Source organism: Pongo pygmaeus, chromosome 3 (genome assembly GCF_028885625.2).
Source record: "Pongo pygmaeus isolate AG05252 chromosome 3, NHGRI_mPonPyg2-v2.0_pri, whole genome shotgun sequence".
Lineage (NCBI taxonomy): Eukaryota > Metazoa > Chordata > Mammalia > Primates > Hominidae > Pongo > Pongo pygmaeus.
The window spans coordinates 182,315,348-182,342,861 of record NC_072376.2 but is presented as its reverse complement, the minus strand read 5'-3'; the positions used below and the strand labels follow the sequence as shown (position 1 = coordinate 182,342,861).

Genomic DNA, 27,514 nt, shown 5'->3' with positions numbered 1-27,514 from the left:
TTTGTTAAAAATGAAAGTACACACCAGCATGGGAGTAGGCCGAGCAGCGGCTCAAGGGCCCTGGATACAGAGTCTTCTCAGGCCCAAATACTCCCTAGAGGTTTCCCATTGGCCACTTGATATTCACCGCATGTAAATGAAGTGCTGGCCCACAATCAGTAGTTGGGGAAAGCAACCAATCAGAGGCTAAAGTGAAATTAACAGAGTTGCACTTCTATACAAACGAAGACTTGGCCCACAATCAGTGGTTGAGGACAGCAACCAATCAGAGGCTGAAGTGAAGTTACAAAGTTACACTCCTATGCAAATGGCTGATTGGTTACAAAAAGCAACCAGTCAGAGGTACTTTCAATTTCCCATCTGCGGTTCAGAAAAGGTGGGGGTTTGCAAAGTAGCCTTTGGTCCATTTGTTACTTAAGCATGGAAAGTTAAGGTTTTCTTTTCAGTTTAGTTCTGGGAAGTCAGCGTGAAACAGCCTTAGGTTCCCTGCCTTCAGACCCTATTCTCCTGCCTCATGTCCACTTTGAAGTGAGCTTCACTGTATCTTAGAAGAAAGGTGACCTCTTATGTGTGGTGCCAATTTGCAAATGTCCTTGGACTGTGTATATAGAGTTATTGGATACAATAGCTAAAGGTCATTCGGCTTTATCCTAGAAGGGAAAACCAGTGTGCTTTCCTGTTAGAAATAGGTTGGAAATAGACTTTGGTTCACAGGAAAAATAGACAATGAGGGTTTGGAGTTCAAGAACAGCCTGCTTAACATAGTGAGACTCTGTCTAATAATAAGAAGTGCGACATAGTGAGACCCTGTCTAATAAAAAATAATGAGAAGGAGAAGAAGAAAAGAAAGAAACTGGGTTTGGGGAGAAACTCTTGTTAGTACCATCCCCTGGATCTACTTAGTTTCAAACTTTAGTTCAATCAATATATAGACTAATAGATACAGATGAATTTTAAAAGATTGCAGATTCCGTGTATAGCATAGATTTATTTGTGAAAATAAATTACATGCCGTGATGCTGATTATCCCTGGCTTTGGTCGGGCCTACCCCAGTGGGAAACTGAAAGTTTCCATTAGGTCCTCTGGGAACTAACCTCTGAGCTTTTCTTTGTCCTAACGATCTTTTTTTCAATGTATGGGAACTGAGAAAACTATGTTTGGGATTGTATTTTTATTATAAAACCTAGTATTTTGGGTGGGTTATTGTTTTCTTAGGGAGGCAGGTACCAGCCAACCACATTGCTTCTGTTCACACTGGAGGGGAAAAAACACTCCCATTTGTGCAGGAACCAATCCCCCTACTTCTGTAGCTTCTAATAATACCACTGCATTCTGCAGTTGGACCTGCTATGCAACCTGAGTGAAATTGATCAAGTAACTTAACACAGGCAATGAAATGACCTGAATAACTCAATTTCTTTCTAGTAAATTAATCTTGGGTTGTATCATGGATAAGACACCTTTGAAAACAACTAATTTGGCTTGACATTGTTCCTTTAAAGATTTTATAAGTAATTGCCCGCTCTAAGCATGTCTAGGCAGCTGCATTTTAATTATGCATCCCCACCGAAAGGTAGAAGTCATGAAAAATGATCCTGAAAATAGCAAAATACCTGAAGAATTTCACATAGATTTAACGTATTGATAGGTGAGTGTTCAGCCACTACCCACCTTAACAGGATCTTCAGGGAAATTGTTAGGAGGCTAGTTGAGCACCAGGCTGACCATTGGAAGGCCAGTTTGATTCATGGTGGCATACAAAATGAGGCAATGTGTTATTGTGAAAGCCAATGGCAGTTGAATTCTGTAGGTAAGACACTGTCGTGACCAGTATTTATCACATCACTCCCCAGCATGTAGTAAAATGCCTGGTTCAAATTAGGTCACTGGTAAATTTGGGTTGAACAACTAAAAGGGGTTCTACCTTCCCCAAATAACAGAAAGTACAGATTTTTTTTTTTAATATGACTTGCCTTTCTAAGGTTTAGCCAGTATATTCTGTTGTATTAAACATAGTCTTCTTTTTAATAACTTTTCTTTTCTTGGCAGGTTCATATAAGTACCACCGGGTTAATTGTGACCCCACCCCCAAGCAGCCCAGTGACAACTGGCCCCTCGTTTACTTTCCCATCAGATGTTCCCTACCAAGCTACCCTTGGAGTGAGTATAGTTTCTCCCATTTTTATTTCTCTTTTAGGTATTTAGTCATGTTGATCTGGCACACTCCACCTCCTAACACCTGCAGCGTATGTTCATACTTGTTAGGTGAGGTGGGTCTCTCTTTCATCTATTATCTCTGTTAATCTTAACAAAACATTAGAAAGTCCCTTGTCTGCATCCTGCAAAATTTTTAACAGTGAGGATCAGTGGCCTGAAGCTATTAGAAGAACTCAAAAATACATTTAATTTTCATTAAAGTTCAACCTGATTTTCTAAAGCTTAACCTTTATTTCTTTTGAGTTTCTAGATCCTGCTTATTTCTTATAGACACATTTATGGAAATACTAAGGAAACAGGTCCTGAAGGTGAATGGTTTACTTTGAGTCACATGACAGTTCGATACCAAATCTCTACATTAAAGATTCATTCTTTAATTTCTTGTCTTATATCCATGTGGTCTGTAGCTGTGGCTATCTAAAGGCACCTTCAGTCTTGGAAGGCTCCCTTAGATTATGTTGATTTCCCTTTTGAAAACGTAACATCCTACAGATAGAGTCTAAACGGCTAATTGCTTAAAAACATCCAAATGGGAAAATAATAGGGAGAATTAGGCTCAGGAGATACAGATACAAAGAAGAGGGCCATTCTGGAAAGAAAATTAAAAGGGAAGCAGCAAGCAAATGCAACCTTCGATAGTAGAGAAAGACTGTTGTTTAAGACCTTGTTTCCTAAAATTGTAAGCAAGGAACTAGCAGTTGTGAGACATCTCTCATCCAGGCCAAAGCTTTGGCTTATATTTTCTATTTGCTCCAGTGCTGAGTTGAATTACGATAGAAAAGATGATTAAATTATTAAATTTAATAAATCATTAAATTAAAAGATTGCCCTAGTACCTACACCATTGCATCACCCTGCCTGCCCACAGTCGTAAGTTGTGCTGTTTGCAGAGAATACCGTCGGTGTGTCCCGATGATGGGGGTGCAGGCCTGTGGTGAAACAGCCAGGGTTTGAAGCCCAGCTCCACCATTTATTTGTTATATGACCATGGAAAAGGTACTCTGCCTCTTTAAGCCTCAGTATCCCTAGCCATAAAATAAGTATCTACTTCACAGAGTTAGATCATAGAAAGGGATGACCATTATTGAGCTCCTTTTTGGGCTTGGTTGAGGGCTGTTGCAAGTTGGGCCTCGTTCACTTTGTTACAGTTTTCTTTGCTGTCTGTACCAGGAATAGGGAGGCTTCTAAGCAGCTGGTTTGTTTTTAGGTTGTGGGTTTTATACATGTTGTAAAGATTTTATTTCCCTCTGCTAGAGTGCTTAGGGCCAGATTTGTAGCCCCTCCAGCAAAGACTCCACAACATAATTAGTCAAAATGTTGGCTCCGGCTAGTTTTATCTTTCTCATTTTCCATTTGCCTTGTTTTTCCTATTTGTTATTTATTTTGTCTTGATACATCTATAAATAATTGAAAACTGATTTAGAAACAAGGTGGGATATAAATAAATGAGTTATTACCTAGCTTGACTTAGGCTTTTGAAAACTTCTTAGAGTTAAGCATGTTCTTATATTTAAATGGAAGTTAATAATGCTGTAGCTAGAGGTTAAAGGTGTTTTTTCTTTGTTTGTTTTTTTATTTTCATTTTTAATGTTTCCTGAACAATTACAACTTTCTTGATAGTACAGCTGCTTGGGGAAGGAGAAGATGCCTGGATTCATCTGGGGAGAAGATGAATTTCAGTTAACTTTTAGTGAAATTTGGTTTCCCTGAGATTCTGTTAGCCCCGGATATTTGACCAGGGCCAAGTTCCTTAACCATCATGACCTCTCATCTCCAGGGGGGACTCTCTCCTTTCCTTCCCACTCACGGTACACGTACACAATGAGTTGATATTTTCATTTCCAGATGACTGCCTTGCATGATAAAATTCTAACTTGATTTCTTAAGGGAAAGAAAAGGACTTAACTTTTCAGATAATAGAAAATTTAATTACAGGTTAAACATCTCAAATCTGAAATCCAAAATGCTCCAAAATCTGAAACATTTTGAGTGCAAACATGAAGCTCAAAGGAAGTGCTCATTGGAGCATTTCGGATTTCAGATTTTTGGATTTGGGATGCTTAACTGGTGAAGTAAATATTTTAAAATCTAAAAAAGTTCAAAATCTGAAACACTTCTGGTCACAAGCATTTGGATAAGGGATATTCAACCTGTAGTGAGAAAAGACGTAAGGCTGGCTTAATTTCAGCTCTTGTGGGCTGAAAATTATACAATGTAGTAAATGGCCAGTTGCTCTTACCTGGAGGCTCACTCTGAGGCAAATCAGTGGGACAGATCACAAGAGAACATGGATATACAAAAATTAATTTACATTCAGCCATTTTATTTTAGGATTATATAAGAAAACCTGCATGTTAAGCAAGAGGAAGGTTGATTAAACCGTATGTCTACTGTGCCAATTTCATTTAATGAAAAACTAATTATAAACAAACCTGTCTGTCATCCCAGGAGATGTCTAGATCTCAGAGTGCCTGGTAGGTTGGCAGAAATGTTTTAGATTTAATATTGCAGGTTTAAGTGGAAAATCTCAGTAGCATGCGCCCTCTGCATCTTATATTAATTGTGTCAAGCATTCTATTTAAAATTTGAAATGATTCCGAAGACGGTGAGTACTATTACAGCAATGGCACACAGCTTGGTAGAAAAGAAGGCAGGCTTTTCATGGTATAGATTTATAGGTAATAAATGCCACCAGTAGAATAAAAAATGAAAATTATTTCCAGTGCTTTTTTTCATGAATTGAGGTTTTTAAATCTTTTATGCAGAATGAAGTTATAAACATTGTCCCATACATTTCACATGTAACAGTTAAAATTTTAAATATCCAACATTATGAGCAATACTGGTATTACATGTATCTAATTCAGACATCAAACTATTAGTAGTAGTGATTTTTTAAAAATCTCTTTGTAGGGGAGGAGGTTGAAGATCTTAGTCTCGTGTCTTCTGCATAATGGCAGAAGGCCTTTAAAAACAAGTGATGAATAATCCCGGATCCTCTGGACCAGCCAAGAGGTGGTTAACTGCAAGGTATTATAAGGTAGTCAGGTCAATAAAGGTAAATACCACTCATGGCCAATTTATAAACAGATTGCATTCCAAATTTTAAAATTTTAGTCTGGGTGTGATGGCCCATGCCTATAATCCCAGCACTTTGGGAGCCTGAGGTAGGAGGATCACTTGAGGCCAGGAGTTCGAGACCAGCATGAGCAACATAGAAAGACCCTGTCTCTACAAAAAAAAAAAAAATTTTTTTTAATTAGCTGGGCATGATGGTGCATGCCTGTAGTCCCAGAGACTCGGGAGGCTGAGGCAGGAGGATCACTTGAGCCCAGGAGGTTGAGACTGCAGTAAACCATGATTGTGCCACTGCACTCCAGCCAGGACTAGATGCTATTCCTAAAAAAAAACAAAAATAAAAATAATAAAAATTTTATACACATACATGTTTGTATGTGTGTATTTAAACAAAGTTGAATGATGTCAGATTCTCAGAATAGCCAATATGTAGCCATGGTGGAGGCTAAGCAGAATTTACTGTTGTCGGTGGATTCAGGGAATTGGAAGTAGAGGATGAGGCTGCCAACCTTGGTAGTTTGAAAGTTAGAAGTAGAGCCTTTGGAATTGGCAGGAGATCTAAAAATCAGGGTGAAGAGTAGGATATGGTCAGAACTTTCATAGCAGCAACAGGAAAGGATTCTAGCATCTCGGGAACTGAGACCTCTTATTCCATATCATATTGTTCTAAGAAGGGGATAGAAGCACATAGTGTATTTTCATTCATGAAATGCTCATTGAGGATCTGTTATCTTCTAGCTGCAAAGCTAGGTGCCACCAATACAAAGACGGGTGAGACAATCCCTTACTTCACAATCTCATTAATCATAACAATAGCTTCTATTTATTGAGCTTCTGCTGTGTTCCAGGGCACTGGGAAAGACAATTTACATAAACTATTTCTAATTATTAAGTCCATCTCTCAGGTTGGTATAGTGAAACATAGAGACCTTACAGAATTTACACAGAGTCACTTAACTGGTATACATATCTCTCTTGTTTCTTGTAGATCAAATGTGGAACAATAAATTTATAATTTATGCATGTAGATGGTAATGCTGCTGAACTTGGTAACACTGTTGACCAATTTCAACAGGCATCTCCACGTAGTAGCTTGAACCATTCCCTCATCAACCAGTATTCATGCATCTCTGAGTTCAGTACACACAAGGACTGTTCAGACATGTTGATATGTAGGGTTGAAAGTGGGCTAAATGGAAATCAGACATTTAGAAAGAAATAGTGATAGATTAGATAATATTAATTATATTTGCCCAAGAGACCCAGAAAGGCTCAGTCTATCTTGCCAGTCACTTTTCTACCCTGGGAGGTGTATGAGGGAGATGCACACATAAGGGACAATTAGAAAGGAAATGAACCCTTTATTTTCAGTTGAACTTGTGTCCAAAGCTCCAATGCAAAGCACTTTACTGGTAAGCTGGCCTGTAGCCCTTGGCCCAAGCTTGAGACGTACTGGACCATTTCCCCTCTCTTTAGCCAGATCCTAAGATCTAATCACTACCTGGGCGGGTTGCATGAAAGGGCAAGCAGAGGGGAGAGTGCCAGAAGGGAGAGGTTTCACACCCATATACTTGAACTTTTCATTTCACAGTGTCACTAGCAATGTGGCCTGCCAGTGTTCTGAAATGCTGCCCACTCAGAGAGAAGACACTTCTTCCCTGGGTGCTCACTCTAGCAAAGGAAGGAAGTTGAGGACTGCACCAAGAGGTTGAGCCAGGGTTGGAATCTATGTTTTTTTGACCCCAAAGGCCATGCTCCTTCGGTGATGTAACACTTTCTCTTCTTTCAAGATCACTGGGTCAGGAGAAGAGATCCTGGACATGGCAAAATATGACCATTTCCCATTAGCACACCATTCTTAAGTCCTAGTTTTGGTGAGCAGAATATTGTTAACAAAATGTGAATTTTGTGTCATTTTCTAGAAGGTCCATAGCTGTTTTTTTTGCCTGTAGTGGAGAGTGTATACTTGGCATCTGGTGCCTGGGCTGGCCTGGAGTATGAAATAATAAGCAGGACTCCAGGTCACCTCCGGGTGAATGAAAGGCTATGTGTAGTTTTACTCTGGAAATTTCAGGTCTTGCAGGACAGCAAACTGCCTGAAGCACAATACACAGTGGATTACCTTTTGAACTTCCACATCACCAGATTATTTTGGTTTAGGTTGTTTATAAAGCAACCCACAAAATTTCCTGGTCTGTCACAGCTCTGGAGTCACCAGAACCCTATCATTTTACCAACCCCACAGGGGCAAGCAACATCTAGGAATCTGATTTTAATCAGTTTCTTGATCTTCATCTGTTTGCTCACATACACACAAATTTACACATGCAAATATGCATGCCCTGGGAAAAGATCTGCCCAATTTTATTAAACCATTTATGTTTCAACCACAGAAAGTGAGAGAGAACTCTTTTCTCTCAGGCAGAACCTTTGGAATCTTTCAGGATATCCCCTTTGATGCCATATCTTAATGTCTAACTCTCACTGTTTGCAAAAGTAATGTACATGAAACATTTAGCTTAGTGTATTTTGTGACAAGAAATGATTTTATATTTTATTACTAAATTTTATTTGTATTACAAAAGATGACATGTTTTTGTCAGGTGCATAGATGATTTTTGTCTTTTTCTTTTTAGGTCAAATTAGTACAGCCTCTGTTTTAATAAAGTTAAGCTATAATAGACTATTTTAATTTCTGTTTCGGCACATGCCATTAGTTTTCTGCCTTTCCACAGCCACACTGTTTTGAGATTGAGCTTAGAAAGATTTAAATGGAAATCAGTGAAGTGGTAATTTTACAGTTTCTCCGTATATTACTCTCTATACAGTGTAGACTGATTATCTCACCTGTCAAACTGCTGATGCATTATTATCCATGAACTGTCCAGGTCACATCTGCTGTGACCAGAATTATCTTTATCTCTGCTTTGTCACTGGGAAGAAGCCTAACAGGATAAATGCTTGCCCTTCTCCTGGTTAAAGGTTTTGGAGGCTCTAAGCCTCAGTACATGCAAATTCCAGAGCTATAACAAATCTTAATGCCGCTGTATTTTGAATTGAGAATGTGAGGCACATTTTCATGATGTTCCAACTTTTTGAACTAACCTCTGCCTTCTCCTGGTTTGCACTTTGTAAGTGGCTCTGCACCTCATTTGTTTCTGCACTAAATGTTCTGCAACCACTTTAGCTGCAGTGTGGGAAAAATCTTTATTGAAAGTCGCTTTAGCAAAAAATTAAACATAATGCGTTGAATAGTTACAGCATATGTCTAGAAATTTGAAATTTTTTCCACTCAGTTCGTTATGTTTCTGAAACTATGTATGTCTATATTAACAGCCAGATGTATTATAGTGAATGGTGATGAAATTCAAATTTTTATTCCAAAAAACAGAAATAAGATGACTGGTATAAATTCTGTTTAGAAATCATTGGATCTTTATTTTGTTAATATGCTGACATATAGAAGCCATTTACACTTTACTAGGTAAATTCTTTAGTCTTCTTATTTCTCCTTTGACTTAGTTTTTACATCTAGTGGTTCAAAGATTTGGAGAAGATGAGGTAGGGGTTCAGGCAGTCTTTGTGTGCCTATTTTCCCAAGAGTTTCGTATACAGACCCTAAAGAATTATCTGGGTTTATAGATCAGAAGGTAACAATTGCTCCATTGATTTTCAAAAGGCATGGAATCCTGTAGGCAGAACCCCATTAGGCTGTGCCCATAAAGGAACCAGCAGCTTTTCACTGGTGTACTTGTTAAAGATTACCAGCCTTGATAGTACCAAATTTCAAAAGCTGGCAAAGTTAAGAAAAGAATAAGCAAAAGTAGCAACAATGGTCCAGTGACTGTGGCTTACTATTGTTTGGGCTTTTTGTAGACCAGGCATCAAAGGAAATTTTCTTCTGAAGGAATGATTTGAGATATAGTACAGCTAAATTGTGTGTTGTGTTTAAGATTCAGATTACAGAAACAATCACAAATTAATTCCTAGCAAGCAGCACGACATAGCCACCCGCCTTGAAAGGCATTTGGATCCTTGTCCAAGTCCATACTTTAAAATGCTATTAATCTTAAGATTACATGCAATTGTTTCATTTTTTTTTTCTTTCCCTCCTCCCAAGGGTGATTACTTACCTGTTTGCTGAAAAGGTTGCTTTGGCTTTAAGATTTTAAAGGAGAACAAGAGATGAATTTGTAGAAGCAGGCTTTCATATCAGTTAGCCTGCTGATTCTGCCTTGTGTGGATTCCATTAAAGTCTTTTTCTATGGATTTATGATTCTTTTTCTCTCCTACCTTCCATAGGAAGATGTAAATCAGTATTTTGTTCCCTTTTTTCCCTTTCTCTTTATGTTTTTCCTATACCAGACTTTGAATCCTCCTCTTCCGCCACCCCCTCTCCTGGCTGCCACTGTCCTTGCCTCCACACCACCAGGCGCCGCTGCTGCTGCTGCTGCTGCTGGAATGGGACCGAGGCCCATGGCAGGATCCACTGACCAGATTGCACATTTACGGCCTCAGACTCGCCCCAGTGTGTAAGTGAGGGTGTCATCTATTACTGCTTATGTGTTCATTTAAAACTAAGTCCAAACCTCAGAGGTCAAGAAACACCTTTGTGACATGAGCTGATGACAGCGTTATGGCTCACCAAGCGGTCTGTGTCCTGCAAACTTCTACCTGGTCATGCATATAACTAGGGAACTGCTGAAAGAAAATGAGTCTGATACATGAGCTTGCCAGGTAGCTGTCCCACTAGTGAAGAAGGCCTTTCATAGTTTAGGGAAACACAGTTTGCTTCTTTAGAATATTATATGTGTATGAAACTGCCTCTTTTGTACAACTCCTGTTTGAACTTTTTATCTTTATTTTCATTTCTTGCATAAGAATACTAATAACAGAAAGGTATTCTTCACAAATCATATCTAGGTCTAGTTGGAGTGTGAAAGTAAAAAGCTTAAGTCCTCAGCAATGAGTATCCAGAAAAGTTTATCCTGTTGAGAGTTTATTTATGGCAGAATACAGCCAGGTGTTTGTGGATCCTGCATTGTGTAATTTTATATACCAACAGTTTAGAGCACTGGTAAGAACTATAGGTTAATGTTGCCTGCGTAGTTACCATGTGTTCGCGGGCACAGTCACCTTGCATCTTGGCGTTGTCTTGTACGTTTTGTGATCTGGACTTTGTTTTCCCTTGATTTTTTCAAATTCAGTCTTTTTCCCTAGAACTGAGCATACAAAAGCAGGTGTAGCTCAAGCCTCTAGGTTCAGCTTGTGTGTAGAAGCCAGCGTGTTGTGCTTCCCAATGGGATTTCATACCATATGTTCTCATTTGGGGCTATTTCTCAAGCCTAACAAGTGCCATTTGAAGAGCTCAGTTTTCCCAGTGGGTACATAATCTCTGGTAGCAAGTTAGGCACTCTTGGAAACTGCATTAATTCTTTCACACTATGCAAATACTGTTTGGCGGGATAGTCACTTCCACACTTGGAGGAACAGGTTCTTAATCAGGAAGGCCTCTGCCTACTTTTAAAATGTAGAGAGCAAAACCTCTTTCAATGGAGAATTGTCAATGCTAGTTATAGATCAAAGGATTATATTTTCAGTTTACATTTGTACGAAATGTTCAACACTTTGTACCAGGGAAGAATTTTGAGCATCTTGGGATTCGTCTGTTACTCAGCCTGAAATCAAATATTATTTTCTATTCTAGGTATGTTGCTATATATCCATACACTCCTCGGAAAGAGGATGAACTAGAGCTGAGAAAAGGGGAGATGTTTTTAGTGTTTGAGCGCTGCCAGGATGGCTGGTTCAAAGGGACATCCATGCATACCAGCAAGATAGGGGTTTTCCCTGGCAATTATGTGGCACCAGTCACAAGGTATGGTTTTGAATACATTGTTTACTACGTTCTAAACAGAGAAGCTTTGTTCTTTTCCATGGTTTTCAGCCTATCCAGATTCCTTTCACATTATAATTGCCTGTTACATAGCCAAGGTTTTAAAAATCCATGTCTACATCTGCTAAAATCCCTTCTAACTCTAAAATTTTTAGCTTACTTTTCACATGGATATATGTGAAATTATAGGTTTCTACCAGTAAATGTACTGGGTTTTAAGTTATTTGCTTTAATGGGAGAAGTTTCAACAACACCATTTTGAGCATTTTTCTACTAGAAAAGGCATAGTGTTGATACAAAGAAAAGCTATATTATTAATACTTATGTGTTATATAATGCATACTATATGCCAGGCAGGCAGATTTATAAATGCATTACACTGATTAACCTTACTTCTTAGTTGCTGTTACATTGAGGCACAGAGATATCATACAGCTTGTCTGAGATCACATAGTGAAGAAGTGCTCAAACTCAAACCCTGGTGGTCTAGATTTATATTTATTTCATTAACTTGGTAATTACCTCTGAATTCTGACAATGAATTATATAATATAGTCAGAAATAAAAATTTTAAGTATAGCATAAATCTTTCTCAACTGAGGGCAGTTTTGCTCCCCAGGGAACATTTGACAATATCCAGAAATATTTTTGATTGTCGCAGCTGGAGGTTAGGGGTGCTACTGGCTTTAGTGGATAGAGGCTAAGAGTGAAACATCCTATACATAGGACAGCCTCCCACAAAAAATAATCATAATCTGGCCTAAAATGTCACTGAGGTTAAGAAACCCTGTTATAGAGTGACAGGAGCTTTAGATATGCAAAAATTTATATATTTTATGTAAAGATAGTTTAGCTTTTGGTCACTGAGGAAAGAAGCCTTGGAAACAGTTAAATGACCTGTAATGAAATCAACACTGAGGGAGCCCTAGTTTTTGACCACTGGCTGTTTAATATACAGTCCAGGTTTAACTGCATTAAATCATTCCTCAAACCCCCTGATTTTAAACAAACAGCTTAATGAACTGACATGTTTGTCAGCTGTTGGCCTTGATTTATAGGTTGGCCAGCAGCCTAATCAAATGAAAATCACTATTGTTGCAGATGGTGACAGAATGTTAACTTTAATTTGACTTGCAAATTTTTAATCAATATAAACATTCTTTTCTGTGTATGTTAAAATCTACATTCAGAATCCATCCCATCCAGAAAATGGCAGATAGAACCTCCCTGGTGCAAAATAATGATAGTAATAGATAAGAGAAATGCAACAAAGAACAAAAAAATAAAGTTAATGAAGGAAAACATTTTTATAAAAAATTTTTTATCAAACATTTTTATCAAAAAACAATTATTAGAAGTCTTTCTGCTTGTATAGCTGGGTGCAGTGGCTCACGCCTGTAATCCCAGCACTTCAGGAGGCCAAGGTGGGCAGATCACTTGAGGTCAGGAGTTGATCACTTGAGGCCAGACCAACATGGTGAAACCCCATCTCTACCAAAAAAAAAAAAAATACAAAAATTAGCCAGGCGTGGTGGCATGTGCCTGTAGACCCAGCTACTTTGGAGGTTGAGGCAGGATAATCACTTGAACCTGGGAGGCGGAGGCTGCAGTGAGTCGAGATCATGCCACTGCACTCCAGCCTGGGCGGCAGAGCAAGACTCCATCTCAAGGAAAAAAAAAATCTGTTTGTTTAACTCTAGAGGAATATGTGCTTACAGTAAATTCTGTCATTCATGGTAAATAATAAGGATGTTCAAGTTAATGAAGTGTTTTCTTAGTAGAAAGTTACTATATACAGAATTGTTATCATTTAAATGAATTTGGAATATGGAAAAAAATACATTACACAAAACTATACTGAACTTAATTACATTCAGTGAGTAAATAGATGTTTAGAGTTTGCTGTAACACTGAACATGTGCAAATACAGGATGAATACAGAAGAGTTATTTCACACTGGCCCTGCCTTCAAGGAACTTACCAAGTCAGCAATATTTGATAAAGAATTTATTTAAAAAATAATACACCAGCTAGGCATGTTGGCTCAAACCCATAATCCCAGTACTTTGGGAGGCTGAGGCGGGCGGATCACCTGAGGTCAGGAGTTCGAGACCAGCCTGGCCAACATCTACTAAAAATACAAAAAAGTAGCCAGGCATGGTGGCGCGTGCTTGTACTCCCAGCTACTTGGGAGGCTTAGACAGGAGAATCACTTGAACCTGAGAGGCAGAGGGGTGAGCTGAGATCACACCACTCCACTCCAGCCTGGGGAACAGTGAGACTCTGTCTCAAAAAAATACTACTACTACTAATAATAATATACCACATTTTGTAATCAAGGGCCAAAGCATAAACAATTGTGGAGTTTAGAAACAGAATGAAAGAAGAAATCCACATGAAACAATAGAATCATAAGATCTTAAACCTGAATCTGAGGCAAGGCTTCTTGAACTGACAGTGTTCATGCTGGATCTTGAAACATAAATGAGATTACGATATGTCAAGAGAAGACGGAGAGGACTTCCCACTAGTGCATGTATGTGTGTGCATGCATGTACACGGGCACATGCGTGATGTGGAGCTGGAGGCAAGTAGGAAGCCAGGAAACAGGAGCAAAGATATGGAAATGGGGATATTGTCAGGGAACAATCCTAGCTTGTTCTATAGATGAAGAGGGAGAATCCAGGGCCTTGAAAGTCAGTGGAGATATTTGGTCTTGTTATGGAAAGCTGAACGCAATAACTGTATATTCTTGAGCAGAGTATGACGTGTGGTTTCTGGTGACTCAGAATATATTTCAAGACCTTTCTCTGTCTCAGAGCCATCATTACTTTGAATTTTCTATTCTTAAACTTTATAAAAATAATTCCATTCATTTTTTAAAATGTTCTATGTTTAAAGCTCTTGAGTCATTTTTCTTGCATTTAATTGTTCTTTCTGTCATTTTGCTGATGGACTGGGCTTTCCATCTATGTTGTGTCTTGGCAGGGCGGTGACAAATGCTTCCCAAGCTAAAGTCCCTATGTCTACGGCTGGCCAGACAAGTCGGGGGGTGACCATGGTCAGTCCTTCCACGGCAGGAGGGCCTGCCCAGAAGCTCCAGGGAAATGGTGTGGCTGGGAGTCCCAGTGTTGTCCCCACGGCTGTGGTATCAGCAGCTCACATCCAGACAAGTCCTCAGGCCAAGGTCTTGTTGCACATGACGGGGCAAATGACAGTCAACCAGGCCCGCAATGCTGTGAGGACAGGTAAGGAGGAACCCAGGCCAGAACATATCAGGATAAAAGGCTTACCTGCCTAATAGTAGATCTTTTATGACAGATGTTGAGAAATGTAGATGTAATCAAAATAATGAACAACATTAGGCACAGTCTACTCAGTGGCACCTTGTATCTATTTTTTTGGGCTAAGCCTGCCCTGCATATTACTTCAAGCCTGATGGATAGATCTGAAGTCTGAAAGAAACTAGGCTGATCCTAAGAATGTCAATAGTACTTGAAATTTTGACTTCTATAGTTGAAATCATATGATCTCAAATCTCACTACTACCATCCACGTGACATTGCGTGATACTCTACTAACGGGTATGCTGATCATTTCTGATTAACTGAAGCACAAGTCTACTTTGGACCCTATGGGATCTTAAACAGCTTTCTAAGTTCTGTAGCACTGAAAACCTTCTCAAGAGTCTTGGGTAACTAATGGGATGAGGGGTAAACTAAAGGCTTGTGAACTCTATCAGAAAAACATAAAGAAGGAAAATGACTAATAAGAAAAGGGAATGAATAATAGGAAAAGGACTAGAGGGAGACATGGCTTGACACCGTAGAATACCATCAAAAACTGGCTCAGTGTCTCTAACACTGTGGAGGGGCTATCTCCTAAGTAAAGGAACTTGGGTCAGAACTGAGCTTCCAGGCACTCAGTAGACTCAAGGGCTGACCTGGAAGGACAATAGATAGTGTCTAGGAATCCAGCTAAGATTAAGTGCTTTTAGGCCACCGTCCATCCCATCTTTATTATAATAAATACAATAGCAGCCTTTCATCATGGTCTGATGCAGTGAAATGACTCATGTTTTGGTGAGCAGCATCTATTAGATTGTTGAATTTTGCTGTGTTCCCTCTTTCCATCTACTAGTTGCAGCGCACAACCAGGAACGCCCCACGGCAGCAGTGACACCCATCCAGGTACAGAATGCCGCCGGCCTCAGCCCTGCATCTGTGGGCCTGCCCCATCACTCGCTGGCCTCCCCACAACCTGCGCCTCTGATGCCAGGCTCAGCCACGCACACTGCTGCCATCAGTATCAGTCGAGCCAGTGCCCCTCTGGCCTGTGCAGCAGCTGCTCCACTGACCTCCCCAAGCATCACCAGTGCTTCTCTGGAGGCTGAGCCCAGTGGCCGGATAGTGACCGTTCTCCCTGGACTCCCCACATCTCCTGACAGTGCTTCATTAGCTTGTGGGAACAGTTCAGCAACCAAACCAGACAAGGATAGCAAAGTAAGACCTTACTTACTGTTTCTCTGCTTTACTTACTTCCCTGTTTTTCTTCTTATGTTGTGTCTGTCATTTTTAGCTAATGAGAGGACTCATTGTTCAACAAACCCTCAGGTGCTCCCTACGTGTGAGTCACTATGCCAGGTGCTAGGAGTAGAGTGGGAAAGAAACGCAGACACCACCCCATCCTCTTATCTAGAGCTCATGTTTCTCTGTGTTTAAACGCCCACTACTTGCCAGACTTAGTGCTACATGTTAGAGGGACCACAGTGAATGAGACTTAGTCACTCCTCCTTGTGCAGCTTACAGTCTTGTGGAGGAATTTCCTTTTCCCTTTAGTTACTCATTCTTTCATCATTTTGCTGTCCTCAAGTCTTCCTGCTCCGTGAGTCTTGCTTGATAAGAGTTCTGTTAAAAATATATATATGTGAGGGGGGTGAAACTGTTGATCAAAAGTGTTATTTATGGATTTATTTTATCTACAACAGTGGTCCCCAACCTTCTGGGTACCATGGACCAGTTTCATTGAAGACAATTTTTCCATGGACCCAGGGGTGGTGGCGGGGAAGTGGTTTCAGAATGATTCAAGCTCATTACATTAACTGTGCGCTTTATTTCTATTATTATTACAGTGTACTATATAATGAAATCATTATACAACTCACCATAATGTAGAATTAGTGGGAGCCCTGAGTTTGTTTTCTTGCAACTAGGTGGTCCCACCTGGGCGTGATGGGAGACAGTGACAGATCATCCGGCATTAGATTCTCATAAGGAGTGTGCAACCTACATCCCTCGCATGTGTAGTTCACAGTAGGGTTCATGCTTCTGTGAGAATCTAATGCCCCTGCTGATCTGACAGGAGACGGAGCTCAGGCAGTAATGCAAGTGATGGGGAGCGGCTGTAAATACAGATGAAGCCTCACTCGCTTACCTGCAGCTCACCTCCTGCTGTGCAGCCTGGTTCCTAACAGGCCACAGGCTAGTACTGGTCCATGGCCCAGTACATCTGACCTTAAGTAGCATGGTTCCTTGAGAGGTAAGACTTGAAGTGTAAGGAAACATTATTTTCTAAATCCATAGTTTTGTTTTTTTTTTTTAATGTCTCATTTGGGGCTGAATTTTAAAGAAAATATAAATGGAAAGTTATATTGGAAAGAACAACCGATGGTTGGGTTTAGAGACAGGTGATTGGAGGCAAGAGAAATTGAGAGTGGTTAAATGTAAAAAGAAAAAGAAGAGATGGTAACAGATCTGGATAATTTTATTGTCATCATTACTTTTTCCTCAATATTTTACACATTTCCCCTGAAGCTCTATACCAGTTCTGGGAAGTTTGAGGGTGATCATAGACTTTTAGCCACCTGGTTAAGTGGTAATGTATGTCATTCTATTTAAATGGTTAAGGGAGCCTGTAAACAGCAGTTTATAAGGAAATAAACTTTATGGCCTACTAAAAAGTTAATATTTAATTGTTAGGTTAACATGAGAGTTTTTGAAAAAGATTGGTATCTGTTCAGTGTTTATAATTAACTACATTAAACTTGCACTCAAGCCAACATGTTCAACTTTGTTAATATATTTATAAATAATTATTTTTATGGTTTAGATTTTAAGGCTTGGGGACAATGTGTCTCAGAGCCCTTGCCACCGATAAGAACAGGGACTCTTCAGCAGGGCCCTTCCAGTGTTGAATTCACTTAATCTCTGAGGCTTGAAAGGTACTTGTGATAGACAGAATAGTGACTCCCCAAGGATGTCCACCTCCTGATCCCTGGAATCTTTAAAGATGTTTAATTACATGGCCAAAAGGACCTTGCAGGGTTTATTAAAGTAAGAGCCCTTTGACAAGGTGGTTGCCTGAATTGTCCAGGTGGGCCCAATGTAAACACAAGGATGTTCTTAAAAGGGAGGCAGGAAGCTCAGGGCCAGAGAAGGAGACGTGATGGTGAAGCAGAGGTAGGAATGATAGGGAAATGAGGCCACGGGCCAAGAAATACAGGAAGCCTCTAGAATCTGAAAAAGACAAGGGAACAGATTCTTCCCCAGTGGCCTCTAGAAGGAACCAGCCCTGCCAACACCTTGATTTGAGGACCCGATTTTTACCACAAAGTTTGAGTTAACCTGTTACGGCACCATCTAGTACAGGTCCTTACTGGTCATCCTGTGGAGCACCCATCCCAGACAAATGGCCATGGCTTCTGCCTGGGTGCGTGCCCCATTGATCAAGCAGTGCCCTAGCCCAAGACTGCCCTGTGCCATCTTCAGACAGCTGTAACTCAACTCAACCTTCCAACCGTTGTTCTTCATTTTGAGGGCCCACATAGAAAATGCAGATCTCCTTTCTACATGGTGCCCTGAGGTATTTGCAGGTTTGTCCCCTTGTGTCTTTTCTCTAATGCTATACCCTTGAAGTTTTCTTTTCCTATTCCTCATATCACAGATTTCAAATTTTCCCTTATTAAATCTCCTACTTCATTTAGTGTTCCAAGTCCACTAAAGAGACTTCTGGTTGATATAAATTTAGTAATTCCATGATTGTTGTCACTTAATCATGAATCTTCATGACTAGAGTGTCTTTAGTATACATTTCTCCATCACATCTACAAGGATGTCCTGGGAGAACTCGCCAGATGCCACATTGAGATTCACCTGCCTCTTACATCATCCTCCCATCCACAGAGTTCTCCCCATTGCCCCATCATTTCTGCTGTGACTTATTGTTAGTGTCTTCTGGAAGAGTTTTATTTCCCTTTCTAAATGTTCATAAATCTTTCGTTTAATACTGTTTAGAATTTCCCAGATGGTCTGCAAAGTGCTTTGGTGTCATGTGTTTGAAAATTGGGGCCGGGCGCGGTGGCTTACCCCTGTAATCCCAGCACTTTGGGAGGCCAAAGCTGGTGGATCACCTGAGGTCAGGAGTTTGAGACCAGCCTGGCCAACATAGTGAAACCCTGTCTCTACTAAAAATACAAAAATTAGCTGGGTGTGGTGGCACATGCCTGTAATCCCAGCTGCTGAGGAGGCTGAGGCTGGAGAATCACTTGAATCAGGGAGTCAGAGGTTGCAGTGAGCCAAGATCACACCACTGCACTCCAGCCTGGGCAACAGAGTGAGACTCTGTCTCAGGGAAAAAAAAAAAAAAGAAAAGAAAATTGGGACTTGCACATGCCCTTCCTTGCCTGTTCAGTTGACCCTCATCCCAGATTCACCAGATTATCAAAGGTTATTGGTTGCATTTCTTCTGCTATTTTTCTCTGTACACTGGAGTTAATTCAGCCTGTTAAGAGTAATCATTTGATCTCTAAATCCCAACTCTTCACTCATTTCCCTCTCGTCAAAGTTTTTTCTTCCCTTCCAGTCTGAAGATTATCCTTTCCTTTCTTCTTGCCATCCAAGAACCACCATCCTCCACAGCAGGTCCGTGTCTTTCTTGTTCTTCTTGTTTCAAACATAACTTTAAAAGAGCTCTTACAAAAATTTTTTTTGTCTTTAGCATTTTTGCAAGTTTAAGCTCATTCTGATCTTTAAGCCTTCTTGAATTGCTATGGGCCACGTTATGTTCTTTGTTATGGGCTCTTCTCTTGATCTTTTTGTACGTGCCCTTTAAAAATTTGAGCCATTAGGCTGCTCCCTGGGAGATCACATCAGTACCTTTAGATGCCTCTGTGTTTTCATCTGCAGGGATGATTTGCAATTGCATGGTTAGAATTTCATTTTTGAGAGCCTTCCTATTCCTCTTGAAGCATCTTCCCTTTTGAGTTTCAGATCATGCATATATTTTCTTTGAACATTTAAAAATCAGTTCTTTTAAACTATAAAGTTCAAACCTGACTATCACCAGCCTCTTTTTCCATGCTTTATTCCAAGTTCTCGATATTTCTGCTTCATCAGCAGAGCATCTCCACCTGTCTGGTTTCTGCCCTCCCTCTAGTTGATCAGAATTAGATCCAAAGTTGCAGTTTGCTCAACTTTCTGTGAGATTAAACTATCAGCAAGGAAAAAGTGTATTAGAGATCCTAGTTTTAGTTGAGACTTACAGCAGATATCTAGGTATTGATAACACCCTCATTATTTCTATCTTTCCTCGTCATTTTGTGAGCATTATCATCCATTTACTTAAACCTACCAGCAATCCATGGTACATCTCCCACACGATAGCATGTCTATTGCCCCCTCCTTTTCTCTGTACCCAGCTGCTCTGCAGTGGATTACTGCTGCTGTTCCACAGAGAAATATAATTTTGTAATGTACAGATGGGACTGTTGCAGCTTCTCTTCTAACCAGCTACTCCTTTGAACAGTATTTTATTTGGAAGTCCTGTTGCTCAAAGTCTCAGGGATCTCTAGACACTGCATTTTTGTCTTTGTGTTAAAATTTCTAGCTAACTTTGGTGTCTGCACTCCGTGGTTTGATAAACAGGCATCTGAAACTCTTGTTTCATCTCAGTTCTTTCCTGTTTGAAATCCTAGACCTTTTCTACCATTGTTATTCTTCCTTCTATGAGATCCCTAATATTTTCCACCGTCATCAGTATAACAACTTTATCTGGACATATTGCTAACTTCATATTCAGTTCAAAGCCTTCATTATTTGATCAACTAATCTCCAGGAAAATGTGTCTCCAAATCTTTGGGAGATACTTATGTATATGTATATATGTTTTATTGTGTTTTGTTGTTATAAAAAGATGAAGGCTGGGCACAGTGGCTCACACCTATAATCCCAAAAGTTTGGGAGACCAGGGTGGGCAAATCACTTGAGGCCAGAAGTACAAGATCACCCTCAGCAACTTAGCAAAACCCTATCTCTACAAAAAATATATATATATATATATTTTTTTTTTAATTAGCTGGGCATGGTGGTATGTGCCTGTAGTCCTAGCTACTTGGGAGGCTGAGGTGGGAGGATGGCTTGAGCCCAGGAGGTCAAGGCTACAGTGAGCTATGTTAATGCCACTGCACTCCAGCCTGGGTGACAGAACTAGATCACCCAGGCTGGAGTGCAGTGGTGTGATCTCGACTCACTGCAACCTCTACCTCCTGGGTTCAAGTAATCCTCCCACCTCAGCCTCCCAAGTAGTGGGACTACAGGCATGCACCACCATACCCAGCTAACTTTTGTATTTTTAGTAGAGACAGGGTTTCACCATATTGGTGGTCTTGAACTCCTGGCCTCAAGTGATCCCCCTGCCTCGGCCTCCCAAAGTGCTGGGATTATAGGCATGAGCCACTGCGCCTGGCCTGAAAAAATATATTTTTGATTAATACAATTGTGTAATTGTTCTTAAGTTCTCTAAGTTCTAACCCTTACTTTAGAAAAAGAGGAGGAACCACCTCTGATGCCGGTATCTACCCAAGTGCTTCCATTTTCTACGCATAACTTCAGAATCTCTAGAGGTGCTTTGTAAGTCTCACCTGACATTGACATTAATTCCATATGAGTCAGCAGAAGTGGGTGTTGGTCAACATGCACTCTGCCATATCCTAGATCCATTCCTAAAAGCCAGCATTCCTACAGGTGGGCCACATAAGGCCAACATTTAGTGTCTCAAATCCCCCGCCCCCAAATTCCCAATGACTCTCCCTTAAGGAGCCAACCACAGATTTTCTTTGGTGTTTTAGGACCTTTCCTATTGTTCTTTTATTCATTTAATTATTTGTTTATTTTAAGAGCTGGGGTCTTATCATGTTGTCCAAGCTAGCCTTGAACTCCTGGACTCAAGCAATCCTTCCACCTCAGCCTCCCAAGTAGCTGGGACTACAGGTTCACACCACTGCACCTGGCTTATTATTCTTGATTTTCTTAAGCAGAGGTCCTATCTGGTTTTTAAATATTCATTTTATTTTCTGAACATTTTTCTTGAAGTCTCTACTGATCATTTTCTTTCTTCCTTCCTTTATTTTATTATTATTTTTTTAAACGAGGTCTCACTGTGTCACCCAGGCTGGAGTGCAGTGCAGTGGCGCAATCATACCTCACTGCAGCCCGAACTCCCAGTCTGAAGTGATCCTCCCAGCTGGGACTAAAGGCACGAGCCATCATACCTAGGTTCTTTTTTTTTTGGTAGAGATGGGGTCTTGCTATGTTGCCCAGGCTGCTCTCAAACTCCTGGGCTCAAGCAATCCTCCTGCCTTGGCCTCCCAAAGTGCTGGGATTACAGGTGTAAGCCACTGTGCCCGGCCTCTAGTGATCATTTTCTTTGTTCAAATGATTTTTCTTCCTCCTCCCAGGTGTTTTTTTTTTTTTTGATATTGTTTTGTTTTGTTTTGCTACAGGGTATCCCTCTATCACCCAGGCTGGAGTGCAGTGGCATGGTCATAGCTCACTGCAACTTCAACCTCTAGGCTCAAGCAACCCTCCCTCCCACCTCAGGCTCTGGAGTAGATGGGACCACAGGCATGCACCACCACACCTGGCTAATTTTTTTATTTTTATTTTTGTAAAGACAGGGTTTCCCTATGTTGCCCAGGCTGGTCTTGAACTCCTGGGCTCAAGTGATCCTCCTGCCTCAGCCTCCCAAAGTGCTAGAATTACAGGTGTTAGCCACTGTGCCCAGCCTGAATGTAGTCTTTATTAATTCATTTAGTTTTCATTTCTGCTGTTGGTTTTTGAAAAAATAATGGTGCTCATAGATGCTAGTGTCTCAGTTTGCAAAATGATCTCTCTCAAGTGGAACATTGTTCTGCTAACATAGAAAAAATCATGGTTCCTTGGAACTAGGACAGCATCTTTTCTGTATTATCACCCCCCCAACCCTTACACCTTATACCCTGCCATGATTCCCGTTCCTCTGCCTTCTGTTCTGTGGGTAGTCAGCATCAGTTAATGATGATAAGACATCCCTTAGAAGTCATTAAAGCAAGCTGTATTTAATGTGTTTAATCATTTTAGATGAATTAAGTCATCTTACTTCTTAATCACTTTAGAGGCTGTTCCCTGAGTGCTGTTGAGTTATCTGATATTTTACTGAGTGCTCAGAACTGAGCTTTTAAGAAACGGCTTTAGCTGTGGCTTGCTGGGATTGTAATTTATCAATGGACTTGATGTTCTCTCTGGACCTTTGGGAGTCCGTGGACTAGTGTGTGCTTTCTTACATCATGGCAAGAATAGCTGGAAGTTGCAGCTGACTGCTACCTTAGAAGTGGAAGCTACTGGCTGTTATTCTTTTGCATGTCATCTCTTGGCCTTCCAGACCTCAGGCTGTCTACAATAAGTACAGAGCAGCACTGGCAGGTGTTTAGTCAGACCACTTCATTGACTATAGGCTTTATTGAAAGGCTCGTTGAAAGGCTTTATTGCCTCTGCATCTGGGGAATCCAACATATCCTTTATTTCCTTAGGCCTGGCACTAGCTATATTTTTCCTTCCTTCCACTGGTCTCATCCTCTTCCAGTATTTTCTCAGCCTCTAAACTTTAGTAGGTGTAGGGCCCTGCACTAGGCACTGGGTGAGATAGAGAGGTATATACAGCACTGCCACTGCACTTATGCAGGCAGTCCAAGTTTGTGAGGACATTCATTAGAATGCACATAGTAGCCCCACGGAAAATGTGGCATTGAATGAGTGAAGCGAAAGCGCGTAAGATCAGCTGAGGACAGGCTATAAAGAGAAATGCAAAAGGATCTTCCTCTACCAGGGAGAGTTGCAGGGTGGCGGGGATCAGCTGGCTCTGCTCATCTATAGCCCAGGTCAAGCAAGTACAGAAATGACCTTAGCACCCACTCCCACTCTCTCTTCCCATTTCTAGCCCATGGGTTCACATGTCCTTGAGCAGCATTAGGTAACTGGGGACTACGGTGCACTGTCCCTGGGGTGCTTCCTCATAGTCTGATAAATGATTGCTTTTGTCTCCTTTTTTCTGCCATACTGTCTCTAATGGAACAATGTTGTTAGGGATTTAGATTCATTTTCCCAAGGAGTTTTTACTGAGCCTAAGCTATTTTTCCCAAGAAAAATTCCTCAGCATGTCCCTTATAATTTCTGTTTCCCTGTTAATGGGCCTTAATAATTCCAATATGCCTACAGGATTTTCTAAAGAAATAGTTCTCTATGAAGTGTTTCATTTTCAAGCAGTGCTTCCATTCAGAGAACTTAATGATATAGTTGACGTCTTGGTAAAACAATTTAAAAGGATCATGTTAAGCTTGGTCATCAGAAAGAACATTCATGCTTAAGGTTTCAGAATGAAGGAGCACTCTCTTGACATCTGATTTTCCTAGCAGACCAAAGAGAGAAAGTATCAAGAGACAAAAATTCAAGAGATGGCTTCTGTGGAATTGAGATAGTTGAAAAAACAAACAAACAAACAAAAACACGCTTATTTGTATATTTGCTTGCAAAAAGAGAAATCAACTTGTTTATAAATATACTGAAGCTTTCCTTAAAATGGATGTCTAATCAAGGAGGTACTTGCAAGGGAGATGTGGTTGACTTCTGTTTTATTGGCTTGTTACATTTAATCAAGGTGGCGACATGTGAGAAGTGGTTTAGCTCTTAACTCTGATCACTGCCTGGAAATGATAAGGCTCACGTCCATGCCTGTGGAATAAAGTGCTGTCAGGTTTACATTTAATTCTGCATACAGTCAGCTCTCTTACAGTGATTAGAGATAGGATAGGCAGAAGTTCAGGAAATTAAATCCATAATCTGAAATTTCCATTTTATCCTAAAATATGTACTAATGCTTTTACCAAACCTGGGATGTGAGTTGGGTGAGTTTTATTGTCTTACATCTTTTTTATAGGTTTATCCTACTTCAACGGAATGTCCAAAACCCAACAAAAAAATATATAGCAGAAAGGGAGAAGGAGGAGAAGCAAAAGGTCAGGTTAGCACCACACAAAACTTGGTGGCCAGGTTATGAATAACCAGTTATCAACAGAAATAATGTAAAAAGATCAAACCGAACATTGAAACCATAAGGCCCCATATACCTACTATGTACCCACAAAAGTTAAAATTAAAAATTAAAAAGTAGTAATGAACTATAGGGCCCTTTAGATTACACCAGCAATAGTACTGTCATTCTCCAACTAAGGCTCATTATTTTTTTTTTCCAGAAAGAAAAAAAGGGTTTATTGAAGTTGCTTTCTGGCGCCTCCACTAAACGGAAGCCCCGCGTGTCTCCTCCAGCATCGCCCACCCTAGAAGTGGAGCTGGGCAGTGCAGAGCTTCCTCTCCACGGAGCGGTGGGGCCCGAACTGCCACCAGGAGGTGGCCACGGCAGGGCAGGCTCCTGCCCTGTGGACGGGGACGGACCGGTCACGACTGCAGTGGCAGGAGCAGCCCTGGCCCAGGATGCTTTTCATAGGAAGGCAAGTTCCCTGGACTCCGCTGTCCCCATCGCTCCACCTCCTCGCCAGGCCTGTTCCTCCCTGGGTCCTGTCTTGAATGAGTCTAGACCTGTTGTTTGTGAAAGGTGAGTTCAACTTCGTTCCAGGAAAAAACTAAAAAATGAACAACAGGCTTTAGGCTGGAACATTATTGTGATATTTAAGATGTTTTGCCACATCTTCCTAAATGTTTTGAAACTGAGCTTATGAAAATAAGCACTGAATTTCTTTTCCCACTTGACACGACATACTCTGTTTTCCTTTTTCCTTCCGTGTTTCTTAATGGGTTGGTCCGCAGCCTTCCTTTTCCTTTATTTTCTCTACTCGGCCACGCCTGAATTGTGTCCAGGTAAAAACTGTCAATCACTGGGAACTTGTCCGTGGATTTACTTCTGTCTTATTTCTATTCCGTTGCCACTAATTGCTGTCTTTTTTTTTTTAATTTTTTGCCTCTTTTATTAAAAGTTTACATCGTTTCCTGCTAGTTATGAAGCAACTAGAGCAGGTGTGTCCAATCTTTTGGCTTCCCTGGGCCACACTGAAGGAAGAATTGTCTTGGGCCACACATAAAATATATTCATATGGCCAGGCACGGTGGCTCACGCCTGTAATCCCAGCAACATGGTAAAACCCTGTCTCTACTAAAATACAAAGAAGTAGGCATGGTGGCGAGTCCCTGTATTCCCAGCTACTTGGGAGGCTGAGGCAGGAGAATCGCTTGAACCCAGGAGGCAGAGGTTACAGTGAGTGGAGATCATGCCACTGCACTCCAGCCTGGGTGACAGAGCAGGACTCCATCTCAAAAAAATAATAATAATAATAAATATATACACACACACACACACACATACTGTTAAAAAATATTTTACATTACATGTATATACACACTAACATTAATGATAGCTGATGAGCTAAAAAAAAAAATCGCAAAAAAAAAATTCACAATATTTTAAGAAAGTTTATGAATTTGTGTTGCACTGCGTGCCCACGGGTTGGACAAGCTTGAATTAGAGAATTCTGTCAGCTAAGAGAACTCTCTTCTTTTTTTGAGACAGGGTCTTGCTCTGTTGCACAGGCTTCAGTGCAGTGGTGCAATCACAGCTCACTGAAGCCTTAACATCCTGGGCTCAAGTGATCCTCCCACCTCAGCTTCCTGAGTGGCTGGGACCACAAGCCTATACCACCATTCCCAGCTAATTTTTTTGTAAAGACGGTGTCTCCCATGTTGCCCAGGCTAGTCTTGAACTCCTGGACTCAAGCCATTCTCCTGCCCCGGCCTCCCAAAGTGCTGGGATTACAGGCATGAGCCATGATGTCTAGCGAAGAACTCTCTTCTTCTTCCTGAGCCAGAAGGGTATGGCTAAGTTCTCAGTCTCAGTTCTGACTCTCCTCCTGACCAAGTGACTTGATTCAGTTACACTCAGAGTAATAAGCCCTGTTTTAGTGATGCCAGCCTTGAATAATTATTACAAAAGGGAGCAGTTCTGTTTGATACCCCACTGGGGTTCTAGGAATGTGTTAGGAAAGAAAATGTATTATTTACTGAGACAAATAGCTACTAGGATTATTTAAACTCAACAGTGAAGCACTATTCATTACATAGGAAAGCATCATGAAGTATACTCAAAATAGTGGACTCTTTTTATATCTCATATAAATATATAGTATTTGTCTTAAGTATCATGTGTTTTATTGTTTCCGTAAGCTTCATTTCGTCTGTGCCTGCATTTCATAAATAAAGCAGATTTCTGCTTTGTGGAGGTATTGCTTTTTTGGTAGCATTTTCTGTGTTGCCGACTTGAAATCTTACTGTAAAGTGTTATGTTTTTAAATGCCTTAAATTCACCTTACCTCTGTATTTCAGATGAAGCCATAGGTATATTTGTACCCACCAAAACCTGAGGCCTGCATTCATATTTTTGGCACACTTTTTTACTTAAAAATAAACTAGGAAAAATGGAAAAGAATAAATTTCAAACCTACTTACATTAAGTACAAAGCTCACAATTTATGATTTTTTTTTTTTTTTTGAGATGGGAGTCTCACTCTGTTGCCCAGGCTGGAGTGCACTGGTACAATATCGGCTCACTGCAACCTCCACTTCCCGGGTTCAAGTGATTCTTCTGCCTCTGCTTTCCGAGTAGCTGGGACTGCAGGTGCACACCACGCCTGGCTATTTTTTTTTTGTATTTTTAGTAGAGACGGGGTTTTGCCATGTTGGCCAGGCTGGTCTCGAACTCCTGAGCTCAGGCAATCCACCTGCCTCGGCCTCTCAAAGTGCTGGGATTAGAGGCGTGAGCCACGGAGCCCAGCCACAATTTATGATATTTATTTTTATAGTGCTGTACAATAATTTTCTATAGTTCTAATCCCCATAAAACCAGTTTTAAAATGAGCCATTACCCTAAAAAAGTGTTCTCTCCCTACAAATGAAATCATTTTATCTTTCCTCTCATCTGTTGTGCTCTTAGTAAAGCTTTGAAATTTT

The 27,514-nt window shown here is 40.6% G+C and overlaps 1 protein-coding gene across 2 annotated transcripts in view; it reads left to right on the top strand.

The window, feature by feature from the left end:
• SH3RF1 (SH3 domain containing ring finger 1) overlaps positions 1-27,514 on the top strand; it is a 176,986-nt gene that overhangs the window by 139,211 nt on the left and 10,261 nt on the right. The window contains exons 6-11 of one of the 2 annotated variants that reach the window (XM_054485177.2): positions 2,051-2,161; positions 9,662-9,828; positions 11,004-11,174; positions 14,181-14,440; positions 15,333-15,694; positions 24,754-25,112. In XM_054485177.2, coding sequence (XP_054341152.1) covers positions 2,051-2,161; positions 9,662-9,828; positions 11,004-11,174; positions 14,181-14,440; positions 15,333-15,694; positions 24,754-25,112 — 1,430 coding nt within the window. The remainder of the gene's footprint in view (positions 1-2,050; positions 2,162-9,661; positions 9,829-11,003; positions 11,175-14,180; positions 14,441-15,332; positions 15,695-24,753; positions 25,113-27,514) is intronic. The other variant, XM_063664278.1, reaches the window with a different exon arrangement.